General features: G+C 37.8%; 1 protein-coding gene across 2 annotated transcripts in view; it reads left to right on the top strand.

Moving 5' to 3' along the window:
* COG4 (component of oligomeric golgi complex 4) overlaps nt 1-21770 on the top strand; it is an 873278-nt gene that overhangs the window by 21418 nt on the left and 830090 nt on the right. The window contains exon 2 of one of the 2 annotated variants that reach the window (XM_044081315.1): nt 11259-11341. The exons of the other annotated variant lie outside the window; for it this stretch is intronic. Within the exon in view, the coding sequence (XP_043937250.1) occupies nt 11259-11341 (83 nt within the window). The remainder of the gene's footprint in view (nt 1-11258; nt 11342-21770) is intronic. 2 annotated transcript variants of the gene reach the window in all.

Raw genomic sequence — 21770 nt, 5'->3', positions numbered from 1 at the left:
TCCATTCAGACAGTCTGGCAAGTGGGGGCCAAAAGACTCCAAGAATACCAAGTGTCTGAATGTTCTGTGGTATATGTTATGTCTTACTTTTAAAATATAATTACTTGTTAGGTACATTTTTTACTAATACACAGAAGAATAATGTCTGTGTCCTGGTATTATTGGGTGCATGCACAGATAAAAATCAGTGACTTTTTTTTTTACGCACACCAACACACACACACACATCCATAAGCCACAGCAGTGCTAGTTTTGTACTTAATTTCAGCAAACAGCAATACATTGTGCAACACTGGTACTGCCACACCAGATCAGTCACTGCTGTTTAGCAGTCGTCAAACAGCAGAAGCAGTAAGATTTATCTCATTGAGGAGTAATGTTTACCTGTCACTGTCCGTGCATTCACAGACCTTCCCTGATTTTGTTCTTACTTTTGCTTTATCCTTCGTAAAAAGTCTGATTTGCTGGTAAATCATTCAGGATTACAGTCAATCAATCCAGACATCTGAGTTTTTTGTACTTACTGTCCAAAAATACGTGTTGATGCAAAAGATGTTATTCTAGTAACTGTTTAAGTGAATTAGAGTAATATTTAAACATATTCCTGATTCTGAGCCTTTATTCTATTATTTTTGGGATTGTACTGAATTCTTAAGCAAAGAAGTTGAGAGTTATAGTATCTGGTGTTCTGGTATTATTTATAAATCTACTTGAAAGAGAAACTATCCCTGATGATGGGAAGCATCAGCACTTCTTAAAATCCAAAGTTTGCACTGAGGTAAGTCACTCTGGGCTGCTGATCCCTCTAGTGCTTATATTGTTCATGTTCATTATCAGCTTCATCCTAACAGGGTCATATCACAGCCCCATTCATGTTAAAAAGCATAGTTAGGAAATTAATACATTTTTTCTTCCTCATTTTCCCCATCCAGCAGCAGCTTTTGTGGGGCCCCCACACAGTCAAAAGATGATTAAGGGCCCCCTGCAGCCATGGTTTCCCAGGGACCTAAAGCTGGCTATATAGTTAGTTTTAGTGGAGAAAATGTCCAAAAGCAGGGTTTAACTAAGTCCAGGGGCATTATGACAGTGGTAAAATATTTAATGGAATTCTGATGCCTGTTACTTGACAAAACACTGTTACTACAGAAATATCTTTGAACTTTAAGGGAGATATAAATAAGCGTTATTACCCTTGTGGTTTATTAAGTATACAAGACTGCTGTACTAGCTTTTGTTGGTTTTACAGACATGTGACAAAATATCAGGATAAGATAACTTGCTGTGGTTGGGGGCCCCCAGCGACCGCAGGGTTCACTGGTGCCTAAAACCGGCTATGTATAAGATGACCATGACTGATACTAATCCCATTACAGGTCAATAACATGGAGAGACACCACTACTTCCTTATTTCTAGCATGACTCGTATAAGGCAGACTTGAAATGGATTATGAGAAAGAGAAATACTTGAAGAAAAATAAGCTCATGTTTTCTTTTTTTTTAAATACCTTTATTGAATTATTACTTGTGATATAAGCACATTTACATTTATATAAAAGTAATCAAACTGTATTAAGTTAAAATTGACTAACATTATGCTTCACATATATTGCTATATATGCTAAGCAACATTACATAAATTGTTCAATTCCTACCCATTTCTTTAAACAAGAAACATCTTTATTAAACCGTCACTTACAACATAAGCAGTCAAGCCCCATTGGCAGCCATTTTGCAGAAAAGATATTAAACTTCTTTAAGAAGCAATCATAGTGATTTTGAGGTGTTCAAAGTAGCTCAAAAAATCAAGATGTAGTGAAAAAATAGATTTTTTGTGCTAAGGTGGAGTTTTCCTTTAAGGCCCCATCTTCCTTCATTTGCCGAAATGAAGGCATCCCTTGCCTTACCTAGGAGTTAAATTAAGAGCTTAAAATATTTCTACATTTCCACTAGCAAAGGGACAGCATTCATTTAGTCATTCATTTTTTGCAAATTCAAAATCTAGGCACTGTCTAGTGATTTAAGTTACCACAGTTCCTCTAACATTCAGTTATTGCAAACTCACTGAAAAGCTTTCACTTCAATACCACTTCCAATTTGATAGTAGTATGAAAATTAAATTTGTGCCATGCCCTCCTGTGATGCTTCATTAGCAGTAATATGACTATAAACGGTCATCATTTCCATTAAACATTCACTCACTGAAAGTTCATAGGCTTGATATAGTTCACAGGTTGGTACTAGGCTATCGGCCCTATGGCCTATACAAGCCTAGCCATAACAATTCCCTGGATATTTCTTCCCACAATATTTACTTTCCGAGACCCCTGTGTAGCAGGGCGACTGACATGATCCTTGGGGTGAATTTCCTATCTCCCATCCAATTGTCAAGGTTCCTTTTGAAGAGGGCCAAGGAGGCGCAACATGTATGGGCAGTCTATTCCAGAGTATGGGAAGTCTCTGGGTCAGGAACCTAACCCTCCAGCATGTTTTGTTCATAGTGATGACAAGGTTTAGATCCTTGGTGCTTGTGGCTCTGAAGGATTGGGATTTCTTTAAGTAGAGCATGTTCAACAGCTCAGGGTTTGACATGGCCCTGTATGTTAAGCAGAGATCGCCTCTGAGTAGATGATAGTATAGCTGGAGTTTTTTTAGACTTTTTTAGACTGTCAGCAGAGGGCATCTGCTTTAGGCCTGTGATTCGTTTAGTGAGGTATTTCTGCGGCCTTTCCAGCTGTTGCAGATGTCTTGTGAGGTACATACCTAACTGGGCGTTGTACTCTATAATGAGGGAGGTGTACAGTGGGACAATGGCCTCCTTTTTTCTGGCTGAAAAGCCCTTAGTGATGAGGTGTGCCACATAGAAGGATTTCCTGACTGTTGTGGCAATGTGGTTATCGAAGGTGAGACCATTGTCCACCTGTGTCCCTAAGTCTCTCCTCACACTTTCGGTGTTTAGTGTACTACCACCTATGTGGTAATTCATGGGTACATGGCTTTTCCCAAAGGGGATTACTATACATTTCTTGGCATTAAACCTGAGCCCATGGCTCTGGCACCAAGCATCTGTTTCTGTAAGGCCCTTTTGTAGAATATCCACATAATTTGGGGATTCAGTAATGGCTCCCAGTTTGCAGTCATCTATGAACTTTGTTAGCCAGAGTCCCTTAGTGTTGGCCTGTACTTCAGAGAAGTAGATGCCAAACAAGAGCGGTCCCAGGACTGAACTCTGAGGTACTCCACTTGTCTGGAGCTGGATTTGGAGTCGGCTACTTTTACAGTTTGGGTTCTGTCAGTAAGCCAGTTGGCAACCCATCGAGTGATGTAGGGATTTATGCCCAGCTTAGTAAGTTTATCTGATTCCAGAGTGGGGGGTGGTGTCAAAGGCCTTGGGCGAGGTCTAGATAGGCTGTGTGGACCGCCTTACCCTCGTCCACAGCTCTGGAGACTGATTCAAAGAAGTCAGGTTCAGGCGATAAGATCAGCCCTTCAGGAACCCAAACTGGGTGGGGTCCAGTGTTTGAAGGTTGCTAATGTCTTTGTTTATAAGTTCCATGTTAATGCATTCCATGCCCTTGCAGGTCAGGCTCGTCAGACTGATGGGATGGTAGTTTCCGGGATCCAAGGTGGATCCACCCCCTTGTGGAGTGGGATAACTGTAGCTGTGCACCACTCAGTGGGCACAAAGCCCGAGGTGAGGCAATGCTTAAACATGACACTTCAGTGAGGTGCCAGTTCATTTTGTAGTTCATGTAGTACACAGCCCAGGATATCATCTGGTCCCATGAATGCTGTATTCTTAGCTTTGGAGAGTGCAGTTTCTACCTGTGTGGCCATGATTACTGGAATTTGGCAGTCTTTTGGTATTGAGATGGGCCCTTTAGGGGGTGAGAGGGGGTGAAGTTGGCACTAAATCGATTTGCCAAGATATTGGCAATATCCTTGGGATCAGTATATTTAATGCCGTTCTGTTGTAGCTCAGAGCATATCTGAGCATTGTCATTTAGATTTTTGACATAACTATAGAATGCCTTGTGGTTGTCTTTGGAATCTTTGGCAATTTTATTTTCGTAACTAGCTTTGGAGGATTTTATGAGGGATCTCAGCTTCTTACTGAGGCTGGTAAGGGAGTTTTTTGCGTCCTGGGATTTTCCTCTTTTCTGCAACAGTTTTTCTTCTGTTATATAGTTTGTTTATGGTAGGGGACCACCAGATTGGCTTCCTTTTTTTGGAGGAGAGCGTCTTGGTTCCATTTCATCTTTAATTAACCTTACTTAGGTATATTGTTTAACTTACAAACACTTGCGTTTAAATATTGCTTTTAATCAAGTAAGAAGTATGCAGACAATGCTGTAGAATACACAGGTTGTAGATATTTTAGCACTTGAAAGCTTTAAAGTAGTTAGTTTTTTAAATTACTAATAATTCAAGAGAGTGATGATTGGATACCAGAACTTAGTAGCCCTAATACCATTACAAAAGTAATGTTGCATTAAACTTTCAAGCATTGCAAATTCAAAAACTTCTCACTGCATACATGTTTGGATTATCAGTGTTTTAAGTGTAATAGTCAAAACATTTTCAGTTCTGTGCCTATATTTTGATAAGAATTTGTATATAAAGTTAAGCATTCTATTCAAAAAACACGGTAATTAAATTAGTCATGAAGAAATACGAAACTTGGGAGTGTAAATGTGTAACCACATCTCTAATTAAACATCATAAAATATTTTATTATTCTATGAACCAGATTCCAGAAGCATGCTGTCAATGCAAACCTGCTTTATAGATGGGCCTTATACAGGACTAAGTCATTTACACAGACAGCAAGTCTTTGTAATCTGGCCTTGTAAAGAATTTGCGTCTGACACATTTCCAGCGCATGTTCATATTCAAATTATGAATGGTTTAAGCAGTCACATTCCTTGTATTTATTCATTGAAATTTGTTAACCAAGTGAGTGTTTGCATCTATTATTTCCCTCTTGACTGAGGTTTAACTGGGTTAGTGAACTGGTCCAGAGACCTTTTTCTGTTGTATCCTGGTTCATAAGGCAAAGAATGATTGCATACAAGTTAGACAATGTTCTCAAACAAAATATATATATATATATATATATATATATATATATATATATATATATATATAATATGACAAAAGCATTACATAAAATTACACTTTGAACAGTAAAAACAGAGGTAAATGTGACTGAATGAAATATCTGTATGAAACAAAATGGTTAAATGTGCAAAATGGAACAATGTATATCTTAATACAAATAGTTAATTTCAGTGGGAAATATAACAAAATGTGTCAAATTTGAACAGCAGCAGTAGCCCAAATAAAGCAGCAAATTACATTTAATCAAAAGTTCTGTTGAGTAGGGAAAACTGTGTGTAAATGGACACATTTGTGTCAAGGAAAAATATTGACAAAGATAAAATCAGGTACCTAAATGAAGCTAAAGAAAAAACTACTTGGAATGTTCAGTTGTAAAAAAAAAAAAAAAAGAAAAGTGTAAAACTATAAGCATAATTGAAAACGTATCAAAAAAGTGTTCAACATATAAATACTTAAATTGAACTCAGCAGTGCTAGCATTGTTTAAGAAGTACTGTTTACATTGACCCTTCAAATGCTGAAAGGTCAGATCATTAAAATACAGCATTCAGATGATTCACTTTTTGATCTTCCTGGCAGCACTGGAATATTACAGTCAAAATATTTTTTAATGCAGACTAGAGAAGAATCAGACAAATTTAAAATTGAGGAAGTAAACATTAAATTAATTTCTGAGCTTTGCAGGTTACTAATTGCTTGACTTAGAAGGAAAAGTAGCTATTTGGGAAGAGAATACTTTTTCACACAGTTTGAATATCAACTTCCCGTACCCCTACACAGAAGTGTTGATCTGCAAATGACTTTAAACAAAATGTCATTTCATTTCTGTTGCTGTCAGCTAGACAGTGGACTTGCTTCTGGGCTTCATAAACTGCCTAAATAGCATCCATTTCCATTTTTTCCAGGCAAACTTCCAATTTGGTACTCTCAGTACAGCCTTTGGTTTCTCCTTCCAGAAGTTTTATCCTTCACATGTTCATAATAAACTTGCACGGAGTGATCATAGCTTTTCTGCTGTTTCAGATTCACTCCGTATCCGCTGTGAATCCTATCCTATTTTAAAAAAATGTTAGAAACTAACGAATATAAATGTTTTAAGGTACTAAAGTTTTAAGGTACTAAAGCTTCATGGTCTCTCTTGTTTCTAACTTTTCTGCTCCAAAACACATCCTAACAAAAGTATTTGCACTTGGATGTACTAAAAAAAGTGTTTATTTTGTATAGTATGTGTTTTCTCAAGCTTAGCATATGTCATTGTAAACCAAACCTTCCACAGCTGGTCTTTTTCAGCCAGGTTTCCCACTCTCTCAATTTACATTGTATACGCTGTGCATTGTATTCTACAAATATTTCATGTTGATATTTTCTGTTCTGCTATTTCACCTGTATTGTTTTAGTATGCTTCATATGTTGCTTCAGTAGACAAGTTTTTTTAAATAAACAAACTACACTTATAGGTTCATAGGTAGGTACTAGGCTATTGGCCCAAGGGCCTATGCAAGCCTAGCCAACAAGGTTCCCTGGCTTACGCCACCCAAGAAGGTTATTTTCCTGTGCCACTGACTAGCAGAGACACAGAAGTGATCCCCAGGGTGTATTTCCTATTTCCCATCCACTCATCAAGATTTTTCTTGAAGAGTGCTAATGAAGAACTTTGCTTGACATAGATGGGTAGCCTGTTTCAGAGTATGGGAAGTCTCTTCATTAATTGTCACTAAAAACACAAGCAAGCTGGGTAGCATGCATACTTTTCATGGTATAACTCTGTAACATTGGCACCATTAACATAAATATTTGGGCATTTAAAATTCAAGAACTATTTCTACATGTTTAAATTATGATAGAGTCATTTAGTACCCCAGCCTTTTATCTATACTTCAGGTTCACATAGACATTTAAACACTCTCTGGGCAATGAAATTGAGCTGCTGGTCACATGATCAGGCAGACATCTTCATCTGTCCTCCCACTCCTGTTTCCGCACTGGCTCCAGTGGGAGTTCACTCAATTTTTCATTAGCTAGTCTAGTCAATCTCTGCAGTATTCATACCCAGTAACTGAGGTACCTCTTGCAGCCTTGCTAATGCCATCTTTGCTTTCCTGAATACCTCTGTACCACCAGGAAAAACAACTTTACTACACACAGGAAGATTATCTTGTAACTAACTTTCTGACCCTTACATTCTTCTATAACATCTGAAAATTGCTACCTTTGCTGTTAAGTGATGGCCAGAAATTTTGATCAGTGAATACAGAGTAATCTTTACTGTATACTGCTTACCAGCTGTGACAAAGTTCTTTAGCTGTTGCTAGGCAATGGGCAACTAGACCATTTGAAGCCTGGCCACTGGAGTCCTACTGATACTTCACAACAGGGCCATTGTTGTCTAAGTGAGGTACTTTAGTTGCACTAAACCTCAACTGCCATACTTTTGGATTTAATGCTCATCCTTTCCAAAACCTTCACTAGACTCTTCCCCTTATCTTCTGTTGTTGTACCCATCTTTGTGTCAGCACCAAAGAAGTTGGTGTAGATGGATAAATCCTTTACTACAGTGTTAACAACCAGTGTTCAAGTAGCAACTTGAGTGCCTGTGGGAGCTAACCATGGAGGATGGGAGCGAACAGCTGCTGCCAACTTGTCCATCCGAGGGAGGAAGGACGTGGCTCTGGCTTGGACAAAGATGGTGCTGTCATGGTGCTTAGCATCAGTTAAGGGAAAGAGAATTCGTTATGAGGAAGCATGCTTCCCCCTGGGGGAACAGCAGTAACAGGCTTCCTCATGATGGGGGGGGAAGAACAGTGGTAATAGACTTCCACAGGGTGGGGGGGAAACAGTGGTAATAGGCTTCCCCAGGGTGGGGGGAGCAGTGGTAATAGGCTTCCCCAGGGTGGGGGGGGCAGTGGTAATAGGCTTCCCCAGGGTGGGGGGGCAGTGGTAATAGGCTTCCCCAGGGTGGGGTGGGGACAGCGGTAATAGGCTTCCCCAGGGTGGGGGGGACAGCGGTAATAGGCTTCCCCACGGTGGGGGGAGAAGAGCAGTAATAGGCTTCCCCACTGTGGGGGGAGAAGAGCAGTAATAGGCTTCCCCACGCTGGGGGGAGAAGAGCAGCAATAGGCTTCCCCACGCTAGGAAGGAGACGAGCAATAATGGGCTTCCCCACACTGGGGGGAGGACTAGCAGTAACGGGCTTCCCCACGCTGGGGGGAGGACGAGCAGTAACGGGCTTCCCCACGCTGGGGGGAGGACGAGCAGTAACGGGCTTCCCCACGCTGGGGGGAGGACGAGCAGTAACGGGCTTCCCCACGCTGGGGGGAGGACGAGCAGTAACGGGCTTCCCCACGCTGGGGGGAGGACGAGCAGTAACGGGCTTCCCCACGCTGGGGGGAGGACGAGCAGTAACGGGCTTCCCCACGCTGGGGGGAGGACGAGCAGTAACGGGCTTCCCCACGCTGGGGAGGACGAGCAGTAACGGGCTTCCCACGCTGGGGAGGACGAGCAGTAACGGGCTTCCCCACGCTGGGGGGAGGACGAGCAGTAACGGGCTTCCCCACGCTGGGGGGAGGACGAGCAGTAACGGGCTTCCCCACGCTGGGGGGAGGACGAGCAGTAACGGGCTTCCCCACGCTGGGGGGAGGGCGAGCAGTAACTGGCTTCCCCACGCTGGGAGGAGGGCGAGCAGTTAACAGGCTTCTCCACGGGGGGGGGGGGACAAGCAGTAACAGGCTTCCCCTGAGGTAGAACAGCAGTAATGGGCTTGGAAGAGCTGCTGAGGGGAAAGGAAGTGTTCCTATTTTGGGAAGGGGTAGTCCTTCTCCCTGGACCAGCAAGCTGGCCTGCTCCCTATTACATAACTGTCAGGGAGAATGGAAGGGCTGACTGGGCATGAGTGGTCCATAGAGCTTTTGCATAGCCTAGGATTCAGCTTTCATGTCCCCAGAATTAATCAGCTGATTGGGTGTATGTAAGTAAAGAAAGTATCAGGCAAGGCTGTGGCAGTGTGCAAAAAAAAAAAAAAAAAGTTTTTGCTGACCTTTTCTTTTGGCCATGTAGCTATGTTGATTACTGTTCTTGAGATTACTGGCCTCAAGAAGTGGAACCAGCCTGTCCTTCAGATTCTCACAGTGGCTTTCCCAATAAGTGAGGTTAAGCTAACTGATCTGCAATTCCTCTGGATTGTTTCTGTCCTTTTTTGTACAGGGATGCTATACTTGCTGTGTTGTAGAATTGTGGCACTTTTTTACTTGCAAGTGAGTGAAATGTTGAGCATTTTTGTCAAGAGGTCTCCCAACACACTGTGCAGATTTATAAGGACTTTCTGTGAAACAGCCCATCTGTTCCTTGTATTTTAAACTACTAAGAACAATTAGTTCATTCTGAACCTTCTCCCTCTGTATCCTGGAATCTGTCCCCATTCTGCCTTGCCTTCCTCTTATCAGGGCACCTTGCCCTCACTTTCCTTTGTGAAGACTAAAACCAAGTGTTTATTCAATACGTCAGCTTTTTTACTGTCTTTTTATAGTCACTGTCCATCTTTGCCAACTTGTGTCCCCCCACCAAGTGGCTGTCCCTTTCCTTCATCCAAGTGACTTGTTTATACCTCTTTTGCGGTAATAGCCAGGCACCTCTTCCCTGAGAGAGAGAGCTCTACTACCATCTTTGTTGCTTTTTTTTGTTAGCCTCCTTATACACCCTTCTCATTCTGTACCTTGTCAGCCCTAATTTTGTCCTAATTGCTAGCCTTGCATTGCTATTTAGACACACTGGTCGTCTTCTCTGTTTACACTTTCCTTACACCTTTGCCTGTAGCCCCAAGTATACCCTTCTTGAACCATTCACATAGCTTTTTTATTCCCTCAATTTGCTGTAAATCTCCTGATTCAACCTTTGCCACCTCCATATGATGTCATAATCCGGTCTTTTCCTCTACTCTAAATTACATGTTGCCATGTTTGCTATTAGCTAATGATAACTTAACCTGGATGTACATGACACCCTCTGCATTAGGCAGGACAACATCCAGAAATCTATCCATTCTGGTACAGTACTGCACTAGATGGCTGAGCCTACTCTGGTCAAAGCCCTGATTTAATGCCCACTGTCTTTGTAGCAGGGACCTTGAAATATCCTTGTCTGTTCCTGCAGATTCGGATCCTACAAGAGTATTATTCCCTTTCTCTCACTCTTCTCCTTTGGTCTCTCCTCTGGTCTTTAGCCCTTGCTTGTTTCATCTGTTGGTTTACCCATTGTATCCATCTTCCAGAAGTCTCTACCTTAACAGCCAAGGCACTTAACCTGTCATCAAGCCCTGGTTTGCTGTCTGTCCTCCTCTGACCTCCTTAATACAAGGTGCTGCTCTGCTCTTCCACCTTCATCTCTGTCCGAACATCCTACACCCATGCATCTCTGTATCCCACTCCTTTTTCTCTTTGAGCCAGGTGATACCACAGGCTTAAAATTTCTCTTGTTTGTTGCCCCCATTATTTCACCTAGGCATGTTTTACAGTCATGCTTCTCATCTGCCTCCCATTCCTAATAGTCTTTTACTAGGTTATAATCTCCTTGCAAGTTAACATTTTTTCTCTTAACATAGCTACTGAGAGTAGTCCTGTCCAGTTAGTGTTTTCTCTAGTAGTACAGTTGTGGATAATTTTATTTTTATCAAACATTAAGTACATTTAAGGTACTAGATGACTCGAACATGAGAGCCTTTCTACTTTTTATTGACTAATGGCAAATAGGATGAAAGAGCTTCCTTCTCAGATTCATAGTTAAGATGAAAAAATATTGCTTTGTGATGAGTCAGACCATTCTTTTCCCTTTGTGTACTGTATTACTGTTGTAAGCTGCATGTATTTTTCATTTTTGTCTCTCTTGGCCTCTTCTTTAACCATACTTCTGCCGAATGTGATGACACTAGTTAATAAACAGAAATAAGTGACTAAAAATAAGTTAAAAAATGCACAATTCTTTCAGTTCTGTCAATATCTCAAAAGAGTGACCACTTGGCAAAATGTTAGGAGCTTGGTGATGCATGTGGGGTTATGTAAGCTAGGTTTAATTCAGACAGAAGTTTTATACAGTACACTTAATATTTGATGCTGTTTGGACCAAACTGATTCCTTTAATCTCTCCTTGCAGAAGCAAGTCGATGCTGAGTTGGAAGCCCTTGTGGGTCAGCAAGGGAACGTGGAAACCAAGATGATGACTTTGCATCGTATGGGGTCAGTAGAATGTAAATGTATGCCTTTACAGAGAATTCATTGCTTTCTTTTTCTGCATCTACTTCTTCCTGTTTGTGTGTTTAGTTTCTCAGTGACTTGGCTATATGAAGCAGATATCTTTTTGAAAGAAACTCGCTCATTTCTTTAGCTGGGCACCGCTCTGGTGTCCAGTACTCTAATGTATGGATTTTACAGGGTCAGACATCTCTCTCTTGTTGCAAAGTGGTTTTCTTAGTTCTACCATCAGCAACATGATGTTCTTCCACAATGTCTTGGAGCTAGATAACGTTAATTTTTGTATAATTTTTTCAATAATGACCGTTTGAATTATTTTAACCTAGCAAATTCTACACTGATAAAAGGCTGTAACAAAAGCATTTACAATGTAGGTATCATTTTTCTCTTTGTACATGTTGACCATCAAGCTACCTCTGTGGCTGCTATCGCCCAATTCTTCCCTTTTTTTCCAGTATTTTTAAGGATGAAATAAGAGAATAAATGCTGTCTGATACATTGATTATACTGAACAGACAACTTTTAACAACAATGGAACTAAATCAACTATTTAAATAGGCCTGAAAAATTGTGAGTAGTACAAATATTTTAAGAAAAAAACTTTCAGTGAAGCAGACAAATAATAATCAAACAGGGTTAAAAAATCAGTTTGGAAAGTCTCAATTAAGTTTGAAACCTTTGTCCATGGATTGTTAGTAAAACTCCTCGGATGTATTCCAAGTTCTGTAGTTCTGACTTCTTTGTTTATGGTTTCTTCTAGTAAGGAGAGAAGTTCACCAAGACTCTGAGAGATGGTAGAGGTCCATTTCCTTTTATACATTTCCTGGCTAGTGCTAATATTGTCCATAATAAGTATGAGTCTGATTTATTTAAAGAAAAGGTTTCACCAGCATTATCTAGCTCCAGTATGAATCTGATTTATTTAAAGAAAAGGTTTCACCAGCATTAAGAAAAATTAAAAGTTTTAGTGTGAAGTTATCTGAAAATAAAGCTGAAAGAAAATCATTAGTATCTCTCCAAAAATTCCTTAGTTTAGAGCAATCATAGAAACTATGGAACCAGTCTGCATTACATAATGTTAGACTTCTCTAGCAAATGATGTTATTCGATTTATTTTTTAATTTAGCAACTTTGTCAGGAGTTAAAAATGTTCTGTGTAAATAGTTCCAAGTAAATACACTCGAATATTGACCCCAATAAGTGAATTTTACTGAAGAAAGAATTTTACATTTTTCTGTTTAGGAGAGTGTGACTCCCGTGCACTGGCCCAGCAATCAAGGAGCCTCAATCCTCACCACTAACACCAGTGAGGTGTGTCCACATTGGGAAGGATAACAAGTGCACACACACAGTAAGTACAATCTCTCTTAAGAGCACACTGAGATCAGTCAGTCTGGGGCTGGTTTCTCCCTTTCTCTCCAGATCTCCAATAAGACTCCCCATTGGCACAGCTATAGAATGGGGTCCTAAGCCAAGTCCACCTAGCACTCTCTCTCTGTCCAACCAGTGCTTTGTGTCCCTACCCAAGTAGCTGACACACACACACACACACACACACACACACACTTCGAGATATGATTTATAAACAACCACACAGACACTCCTGGGGAAGGCTGGCACAGGTTCACTAGCTGTGCCCCTTCTGTCCAGGCCATAAGGTAGTAATCACTGCCACCAGGACCCTTACTTATCAGCTAATAAAAAGACCCTTACCAAAGGGTGTCTAATTATTACTGTGGAATATTATTATCCAAATGGTAAATGTGAATGAGCAGCAAGGCTTTGTACAGTATCGCTGTATACATGCAATGTACTCTAGAGCTTAAATTATCTCTACACAAAACAGCCACAGTTGAAAGGTTTAAAAATATTTAGTAATAAATAATAAAAAAAACACAAGAGAATACTTCTTACTACACAGTGCTAGTCGAGAGTTCATAGCTCACAGGAAAATGCTTAAAATAATACCGTAGAATAGTTCTGACATCAATATAGAAAACAGCTAGTCTAAACTTACTATTTTCTTTCTATTTATTAAGAGAAACTCTAAAGTCTAAGATCTCAGTTACATACAGACAGAGCAAGGTAAGTGCTGGTGAGTGGTCAGTTCTGAAGACAAATACAAAATGCTCTCTTTGTCTCTGAGAAAGTCCTTTAAATTGATAATACATCCTGCTGACTTATTTTAGATTACATCATTCTTAACAATTCTTCTGTTTCCCAGGCTAACAGAAACTCTACATTTACATTGCTTTTATCTTGCACCTGGTCAGGAAACCACAGTGATTAAAGACATTATATATGTAAAATCTAGCAATTAACTCTGGTCTCAAAACAATAGAAAGAATCTGCTGGTTTAGATATCACAGCTCCGAGTTTGAGATCAAACATTTATACAAGGCTTTATCAGCTTTCTTCCAGCAGAGTGCACTGTTACATTTTTGATGTTCAGCATTTAACACCATTTTCTTCCATTTAAGAGAACAAGCCTGTGGCTTATATTAATATTTACAAATGATCTGGCTAGGCTGGCAGCCTTCACATATCTTCACAGAGAGACTATGAGGTAGGCCTTCAGTCATTGTGTTCCATCGCTTAGTTGTTAAAATGTACCTGTAACTTAACAAAATGGTGTATAATTTGGATACTAAATTGTCAAACTGTTCATCATTAAATAATATCTCAGATATGAGAGTGATTAAGGGAGGTTGATCTAAAATATGAAGAGTTCTGAATAATTCTGCGCAAGTCTTGAATAAGCAGTTACACTTTGTAGTAATAACCAATCTTGCGATGATCAGCAATAGTCTTTCTTAATTTGATGAAATTGTAAAGTTTCCAAGTATTTAATACATTGTTTCCAACAAATAAAATTTTTACTTTCCCATTCATTAAAGATGTTAATGTGAAGTTTATCCGGGAGGTTTTTTGTGACTGTAAAGGGGATTATTAGGTCAAACCAGAATTTGATGTCTAGATTTGAGTATATAATTTTTCTAAAGTTGTTAATAATGTTATTTAGATAGTTTAGTTTCATGGGTTTTGTCACATTATGTTGAACAGTGTGACCAAGAAGAAACTAGAACTTATTGGAGGGATGTTTGGAAGGAATTTTACATGATAGTGAGTTTTCATTCTGTATTATAGCTATATGGAGATATTTCCAATTTGAGTTGTAATATGAGTCAATCCAATTTAATGCACTTTTAAGTAATGATGCTTTGATATGTTTCCAAATCAGGGAATCTTAAACCACCACCATCCCAAGATCTAATAGGATGCATATACACAGTCCTATTTTTGTTTGGGTACCATAGGAAGTTTTAATAAAGTTTTATTTGAGTTAAATATAATTATTCCCAGGATGGGTGTCTAGGGCCAGAACAATGTATAACATTTTTGGAAGGAGAATAATTTTTAACAGTTGCTGTCTGTCCTTGAATGAAAAAAAAAAGTATTGTTCCAGCTACTTGTGTATGTATTTGCCCAAGATATTATGCCTTTATAAATTGTTTCTCTTATTTTTTTCCAAGTTTTTGCATAAGGTTATCACCAAGTAGTTTAGTGTATTAACTTGTTCTCCAATAATGCTTTGGTTAACTAGCTGAGATTTCCCTTTGTTATTAAGGATAATGTGTTTAGATTTTTGCTTATTAAAGTGGAGGCCTGAAATGTTTTGAAAGTTATTTATCATTGTGCCTAGTTCTAATAATTCTTGATTTGACTTGGATAAGGTAAGCAGAATATCATCTGCAAATAGCACTATTTTAGAGTTGTATTGATTATAAATATTAATGCCTTTGATTTCTTGATTATTTCTTATTGATGACGCTAATATTTTTATGACAAGGGCAAATATTGGGGATAAAGGGCAACCTTGCTTGGTGCCTTTAGTTACGGAGATGTACTTTGAAGTGAAGGAGCCTAATCTGGATGCCAAATTATCTTTATAAATAGCCTTTATCATGGAGATGAAAGATATTGGAAATGAGAATGCTTTTAGTGTTTCAAACAAAAATATCGCAGTTTACAGATTCAAATGCTTTTTCTATGTCTAGACTCACCAACAAGGCTTCTTCATTTTCTTTGTTTAAGAATTGTATTAATGTTAATATTCTTTTGATATTATCGTGAGTGTGCCTTTTATGAGTAAACCCGGTTTGCTCATTATGAACTAAATGTGAAAGTGGAACCTTTATTTTGTCCACAAATATAGACAAAGATTTTGTAGTCCTTATTTAATAAGGAAATTGGCCTATATGATTTACATAGCTGCAAATCTTTGTTAGATTTAAGAATGGGGGTAATCAAGGAGCATCTCCAAGAGGGAGGGATACAATATTTAGTTTGTACTTCAACCAGGGTCTTATGAAGTAAAGATGTAATTGAATCTGGAAAAAGATTATAAATCTCTGCTATGATGCCATCTGTGTCGGGAGCTGCTTTGGGTTTAAGGTTTTTGATTTTATTTTTGATTACATTTAGTTATTCATTCCTCAAGAGTTGTACTAAGATTTTCTGGGATGGCATTCAAATTTAAAAAGATTAATTCTTGGGCTGTAACATTTTTGTTTATATTATTAGAGTTATAATGTTTGGTGAATTGATATCTAAAGGCTTCTGATATATCTCAGATATCAGAAATTGCCTTATTAGTACCTTTGTGTAATAAGTTTAAGATATTATTTGCCTTGGAATGTAATTTGCTCTTAATGACAAATTGTGCATGTGTTTGGGAGTAAGATCATAAGAGTTTTAATTTCATTTTTTCTAGTGTTAAGTTTATTTTGTGTGCCAAAATATCTCGATATTTCTTGTTTACTGCATCTATTTCTTTTTTGTTATTTGAGTTTAATTGTGATGACTTAGCTCTCAAGGAGATTAATTGAGATGGTAGGTTTTGTAGTTCTGATTGCCATTCCTTAAGGTTTTTCTTATACCAGACTGTAATTTTACCATAAATATATGCTTTTAGAGTATCCCAAACAATAATAATGTTTGTTTCGGAGTTATTTGTCTCTAAGAAGAAGTTTAGTTCTGATAATTACCATGGTTTAAAGTCTTTTAGTTTGGCTAGGCAGGAATTCTAGTAATAGCATTTAGTTTCGTGAAGTCTGTTTGTATATCTAACATAAGACAATCATGGTCTAGTAAAGGACAAGGAAGGATAGTAAAGGATGCAAGCTTTAATTTTAAATCATTGGAGATAAGGACTTTATCTATTGTGGTTTGAGTTTTAAATCCGTTAGTGTGTATAACAGAGTGATTTGTTATTTTTAGAGTTATATGCATCATACAGATTGAGAATTTATCCATTTCTTAAGAATTTTAGCAGTGGTATTAGTCTAAGTGGACGACTACTTGTTGTGTCAGAATTATCTGATAAGTAGTTAAAATCACCCCCTAGAATCAGATTCCCTTTTGTTATACTGTCAGTAAGATCGAAATGTTTAGCAGTTGAAGCACCCAGTCCTGGGAACCAGTTAAGGTTAGCAAGAGTCCAAATTCTATGACTGAATTTTAGGATAGTGATAGCTAGTAGTCCCTCGGGGTCTTCAAGCTTATGTAATATTTGAGGGCAGATAAAATTATTCTTCCATAGGATCCTCACTCCTCTCCTTTTAGACTTGACGCATGAGCTAGTAGCATAGAAGCATTTGGTTTCCAAACATCATTTTCTTCATTTTTAAAATGTTTCCTCTAGGAGTACTATTTGTGGTTTGTTTAAGTTAAGGTATCTCAAAAAGTTTGACCTCTTCTTTGCGTTATTGATGCCATTTATATTATGTGAAGCTAAACACGAAGACATGGTGAGTTGTATGAGTAATTTTTCCAATGGTCAGTAATAACTGATTGATTTTATTATCTCAGAGCATTCATTGAAAAGTTGAAACTTCCAAACTTTGATTTGTTTAAGTGATATGGTTGCAAGAATCATGACTGTGAATATGATGTGAAGTATATTATAATCAGACCTAAGTGCAGAAAGAAACAACAAAATAATCCCATTAAAACATAAACAAGTAATATAATTCCCCAACAAATACATGGAATTAAAAAAAATTCCCAGTTTGAAAGATGAGATAAAATCAAACTGCTTTCCCAAACCATCATGAACATACCTATCAGCTTTAAAATGTACTAGTACAGAGACTTGTGCTGTAAACATACAATTGATTGAACAGTATCCACTAAGGTATTAAAATGTAGTGAGGAAAAAGGAGATGCACACATATATTAGTATCTTAAGTTACATATGTAATACTGGATGTTGAGGTTTCTATCTTTGACATGAATTACTATAGGAGATCAAATGAGTTTAAAACAAGTACAAAATCATTATCTAATAGCTAGTCGATAAAACTTAACATTTTACCTGTTTATTTTTGGATAATGTAAAACAGGAAGTTGGGCTCCCCTTGTATAATGTGTGTGTGTGTGTGTGTGTGTGTGTGTGTGTGTGTGTGTGTGTGTGTGTGTGTGTGTGTATGTATATGTGTGTGTGTGTATATATATATATATATATATATATATATATATATATATATATATATATATATATATTTGTTTCTTTCGGCTTTTCCCGGTTAGGGGTCGCCACAGCAGAACTCCGGTCTGCTAATGATTGGTAGTGGATTTTTACATACTGGGTTACCAGCCTTGACGCACAACTTCAATGAAGGCACGCCCCATTCACGTATGCCTCCACACAGAAGACTCTCTCAAATGGGACAACGTCTTGCTATGAGGTGACAACGCTACCGCAGCACCACCACCGCAGTGTATATATATATATATATATATATATATATATAGATGTGTGTGTGTGTGTGTGTGTGTGTGTGTGTGTGTATATATATATATATATATATATATATATATATATATATATATATATATATTTCAAAAGACTGGTGCACATATATTAGTAAGTATTGTGAACAACAGTAATGAACATCAAAGGAGCCTATAGCCTGTCTCAGACATTTATAACATTTATATCTAGTTAGAGTATATGTCATTCCAACTGAAAATCTCTCATTTTATATTTAAAAGCATGTTGGTTAACAAACAACTTGTGTAAAAATCTTTGGGACGGTAATGTGTATATAAAAAAATGCAGAAATGATTGCTTGAGTATAGTTATTCATCAACACTCTAATCTTTTGTTTGTCTATATTCTAATGAAGTAAAAGCTCCCAAAGATTTCTCTTGGGTTAACATTAAGGGGCATCACAGTTACTTCAGTGAAATATATTAAAGTACATTTTGTTAAGATAAATAGATAATGTTGGACTGCATTTATTTTTTATAGGATTAAAAGTCTGAATGCATTGTTATCTATAATTTGTAACAAGAAGTAGTGAATGACCAAATCAGTAAAGGGAAAGTGAGGTGACTACATTAAAATGTGCTTATGCTGACTGTTCACCAACACTGCATAAATAAAACTTCATGTAGGCTATTTTTATTATGGTAATAACACAGCATCCTATAGCTACTAAGCATTGCTAAGTTTACGTTAGTGATGATTATTACATTTCCTGTATTATTAAAACAAACTTCTTTACATCCCGCTCTGTTTCATCATCTGTTCAGATACAGATAATTTATTATGTGTCTAACCATTAATCTTGCATCTATTTATTATTTCTTTTACTTCTGCAAGGTCTTCTTAACTTGCTCTTGTTTTCTAAATGATCTCAACTACTTTAGATAGATTGGTACTTTTCCGTTATCAGGGCAACAGTCATAATGAGCGGTTGGAATCCTAGCGCTCATTATAACGTTTATCGTTCAGCTGTTGCTGATGTGGGTACCACACACACTTATTTTTCATGTCAAATTTAGCAAGTGTGGTCGATCACATTTAATAAATAATGACAATCATTTGACTTACAGACTAGTCTTACTCGTAATAATGAATGCCAACATTGTTTAGTGGGAAGTTAATTAGCATGCATTATTTGGAGTTAGTGTATAACTAAAATGATTGCCGTTATTTATGAAGTGTGATAGACCACACTTTTCTCCTAAAACCACCAGTTGTAGGGAATGAGGAGGGGTCTGAGCCGAAATCAAGAGAGTTCAGAGGTATATGTACATGGGACACACTTTAATCAGATTGTGTGAAATGGCTGGTAATTGCCATGGTCATGCTTTGAAACTGGCTTTAATGCAGAATTAAAAGAAAATGCTCGCACGTGTCCTTACCGCAGTCTTAATAGTCAAATGCCACACACCCCAAAAAAATAGACTGTAGTGGTCTCTAACATATTCCTGTAATGCGCTGGCTTTTCAACATGCCTAGCAGTGAGTGTGCATGTGAGTGTGAACAAGCAAGTTGTAATTATTTCCCTTTATGAACTGTTAACATTTTCTTTATACTTGAATTGCTGCACTTTACCAATTGTAATACGTTTAGGCACCCCCATGCTGCTTCATTTCTTTCCCATTTGGCTGATGAACATCACTTTTCATTTCCGTCAAGTTGGTCAGAAACTGTCCTCTGAAAACGAGACCAAATCAGGAAGTACTTGTTGCCCAGATAACATTTTTAAGTGTTCCACTTTTTTGCCTATAGCTTTTTTTTTTTTTTTTTTTCACGTCATGAGACGTAGTGCATCTCGTTGACAGCTATGTCATCGTACCAATATATTCATTTTTCACAAAGATAAATTATATTTGTAGGCTGTGGAAGGCTAAACCGGAAGCCAAAGATTGTATTACTGATCTAAATCATAGCATCTGAAAGGAATATAAAAGAAAACTACAGCTGTCCCCCTCTTGCAAGAAATGGGGACATAAAACTTAAAACCCAGAATTCCCAATAATTGTATGCTGTTTCACTTGCAGTTCTGTTGATTCTTTTGATACGGGATATTTCTGCAAATTTTGGCAATGAATAACAACTTCCCTTATGACAAAAACGTTAACGAGGCCAAAACAGCTGTTGCCCCGTTAGTGGAAAAGTACCGATTATTTTACACACACACAAATTTCAACAAACTTTGTAATAGAGAAACAAGTTATCATTAACTATGTTGTATTGATATAATGCTTGCAGTTTTTAAGTTTACCACCAGAGGTCAACTCATGTATTTTAATTGATGTTAAATATAGTTGTTTATACCTTTTGCTCACCTCATAAAGGACAGATGATTCTTAGAAGTTTTTCTTGCTCACAATTCTTATAGTTATCAAAGCTTCTGTGTAGCCAAAATCTGCTGACTGGATTGGACCTGAGGCCACTGTCTTAGTGCAGCTATCTACAGTATCGTAATCACATTTAACTGTGTGCGTATTCACCCTAAGCACTGTCAGCAAAAGATTCTGAGAAGTACTTTTTGACAGTGGCATCCAGGACTATTTCACATATGTTCTTGTCCCTATAGTATTAATGAAGCATGTGATTTTTTTTTTTTTTTTTTTATTTGCATGCAACTGCCTTAATGTCTACAATTAGCAGGGTTACAGCACCTTTGTATGTAACTGCCTTAATGTCTACATTTGGCAGAGCTATTCGCCTTCTAGTCAAAAATGTTATTAGATAACACTCATATAGACCCTCTAGTCTTATGCAGCAATATGAAAAAGCTGTTAACCAGGTTCTGCTGTACAGATACTCTGTAGTTGTCTTCAGTCTAATAGAACTTCCTTGACACTGAAGCTTGATGGTACAGTTATAGCAAACTGTTTTCAAAACCTTGTACAGTTTGCTGTCTTCAAGTATTACATAATCAGGAAACACTACTACAGACTTTAAATTGTGTGTATATTTATGTTTCTAAGACTGGACTGATTCAGGCTTGTACTTGTTTCTGTCATCTAATTCTATTAAACTGTTATTTTCCAATTTCTAAACAGTTTGAAAATAGTAACTTTTTATATAAATAAAAGAATCTAAGTTAAATTTAGCAGTCTGAGTGTTTTTAGCTTTACTTTGGAAGGAGGGGTTGGCATAATGGTTAAGGTGTTTACCTTACAGATACAAGGTGCAGGGTTTGATTCTCACTTGGGGTAATTGGCCAGGCTTAAAAATGGCCCACAAGGGCAGTTAGCCTAGTACAAAGCTATGAACTATGAAGTTAAGGGTGCATCTCCAGTACTGTTCCCTACACTTCCTGTAGGGTGCAACATAGCAGAGTGGGCCAACTGCTTCCAGAAGCCTTAGGGAAGACAAGGCAGTTTTAAAAACAGCTCGAGGGTCATCTCGAGGTAAGAAAAAGCTTCACCTCAAATTTAAACAACATTCTTTGAGTAAAAAATGGCTTAGTGAGGTAAAAAAGGGAAAAATAAAGCCAAAACAATGGCGCTAGTGGATGTTAGTGTAACAAATACTCTAACGTTTACAAGACATTAAATTGAGTCTTTAAGGTTAACTCATAGAATCATAGGAGGTTATTAGGCTGTT

This window comes from Protopterus annectens, chromosome 8.part0 (assembly GCF_019279795.1).
Source record: "Protopterus annectens isolate FY-2018-M chromosome 8.part0, PAN1.0, whole genome shotgun sequence".
Classification (NCBI taxonomy): Eukaryota; Metazoa; Chordata; order Ceratodontiformes; family Protopteridae; genus Protopterus; species Protopterus annectens.
This window is presented reverse-complemented; position numbering and strand designations above follow the sequence as displayed.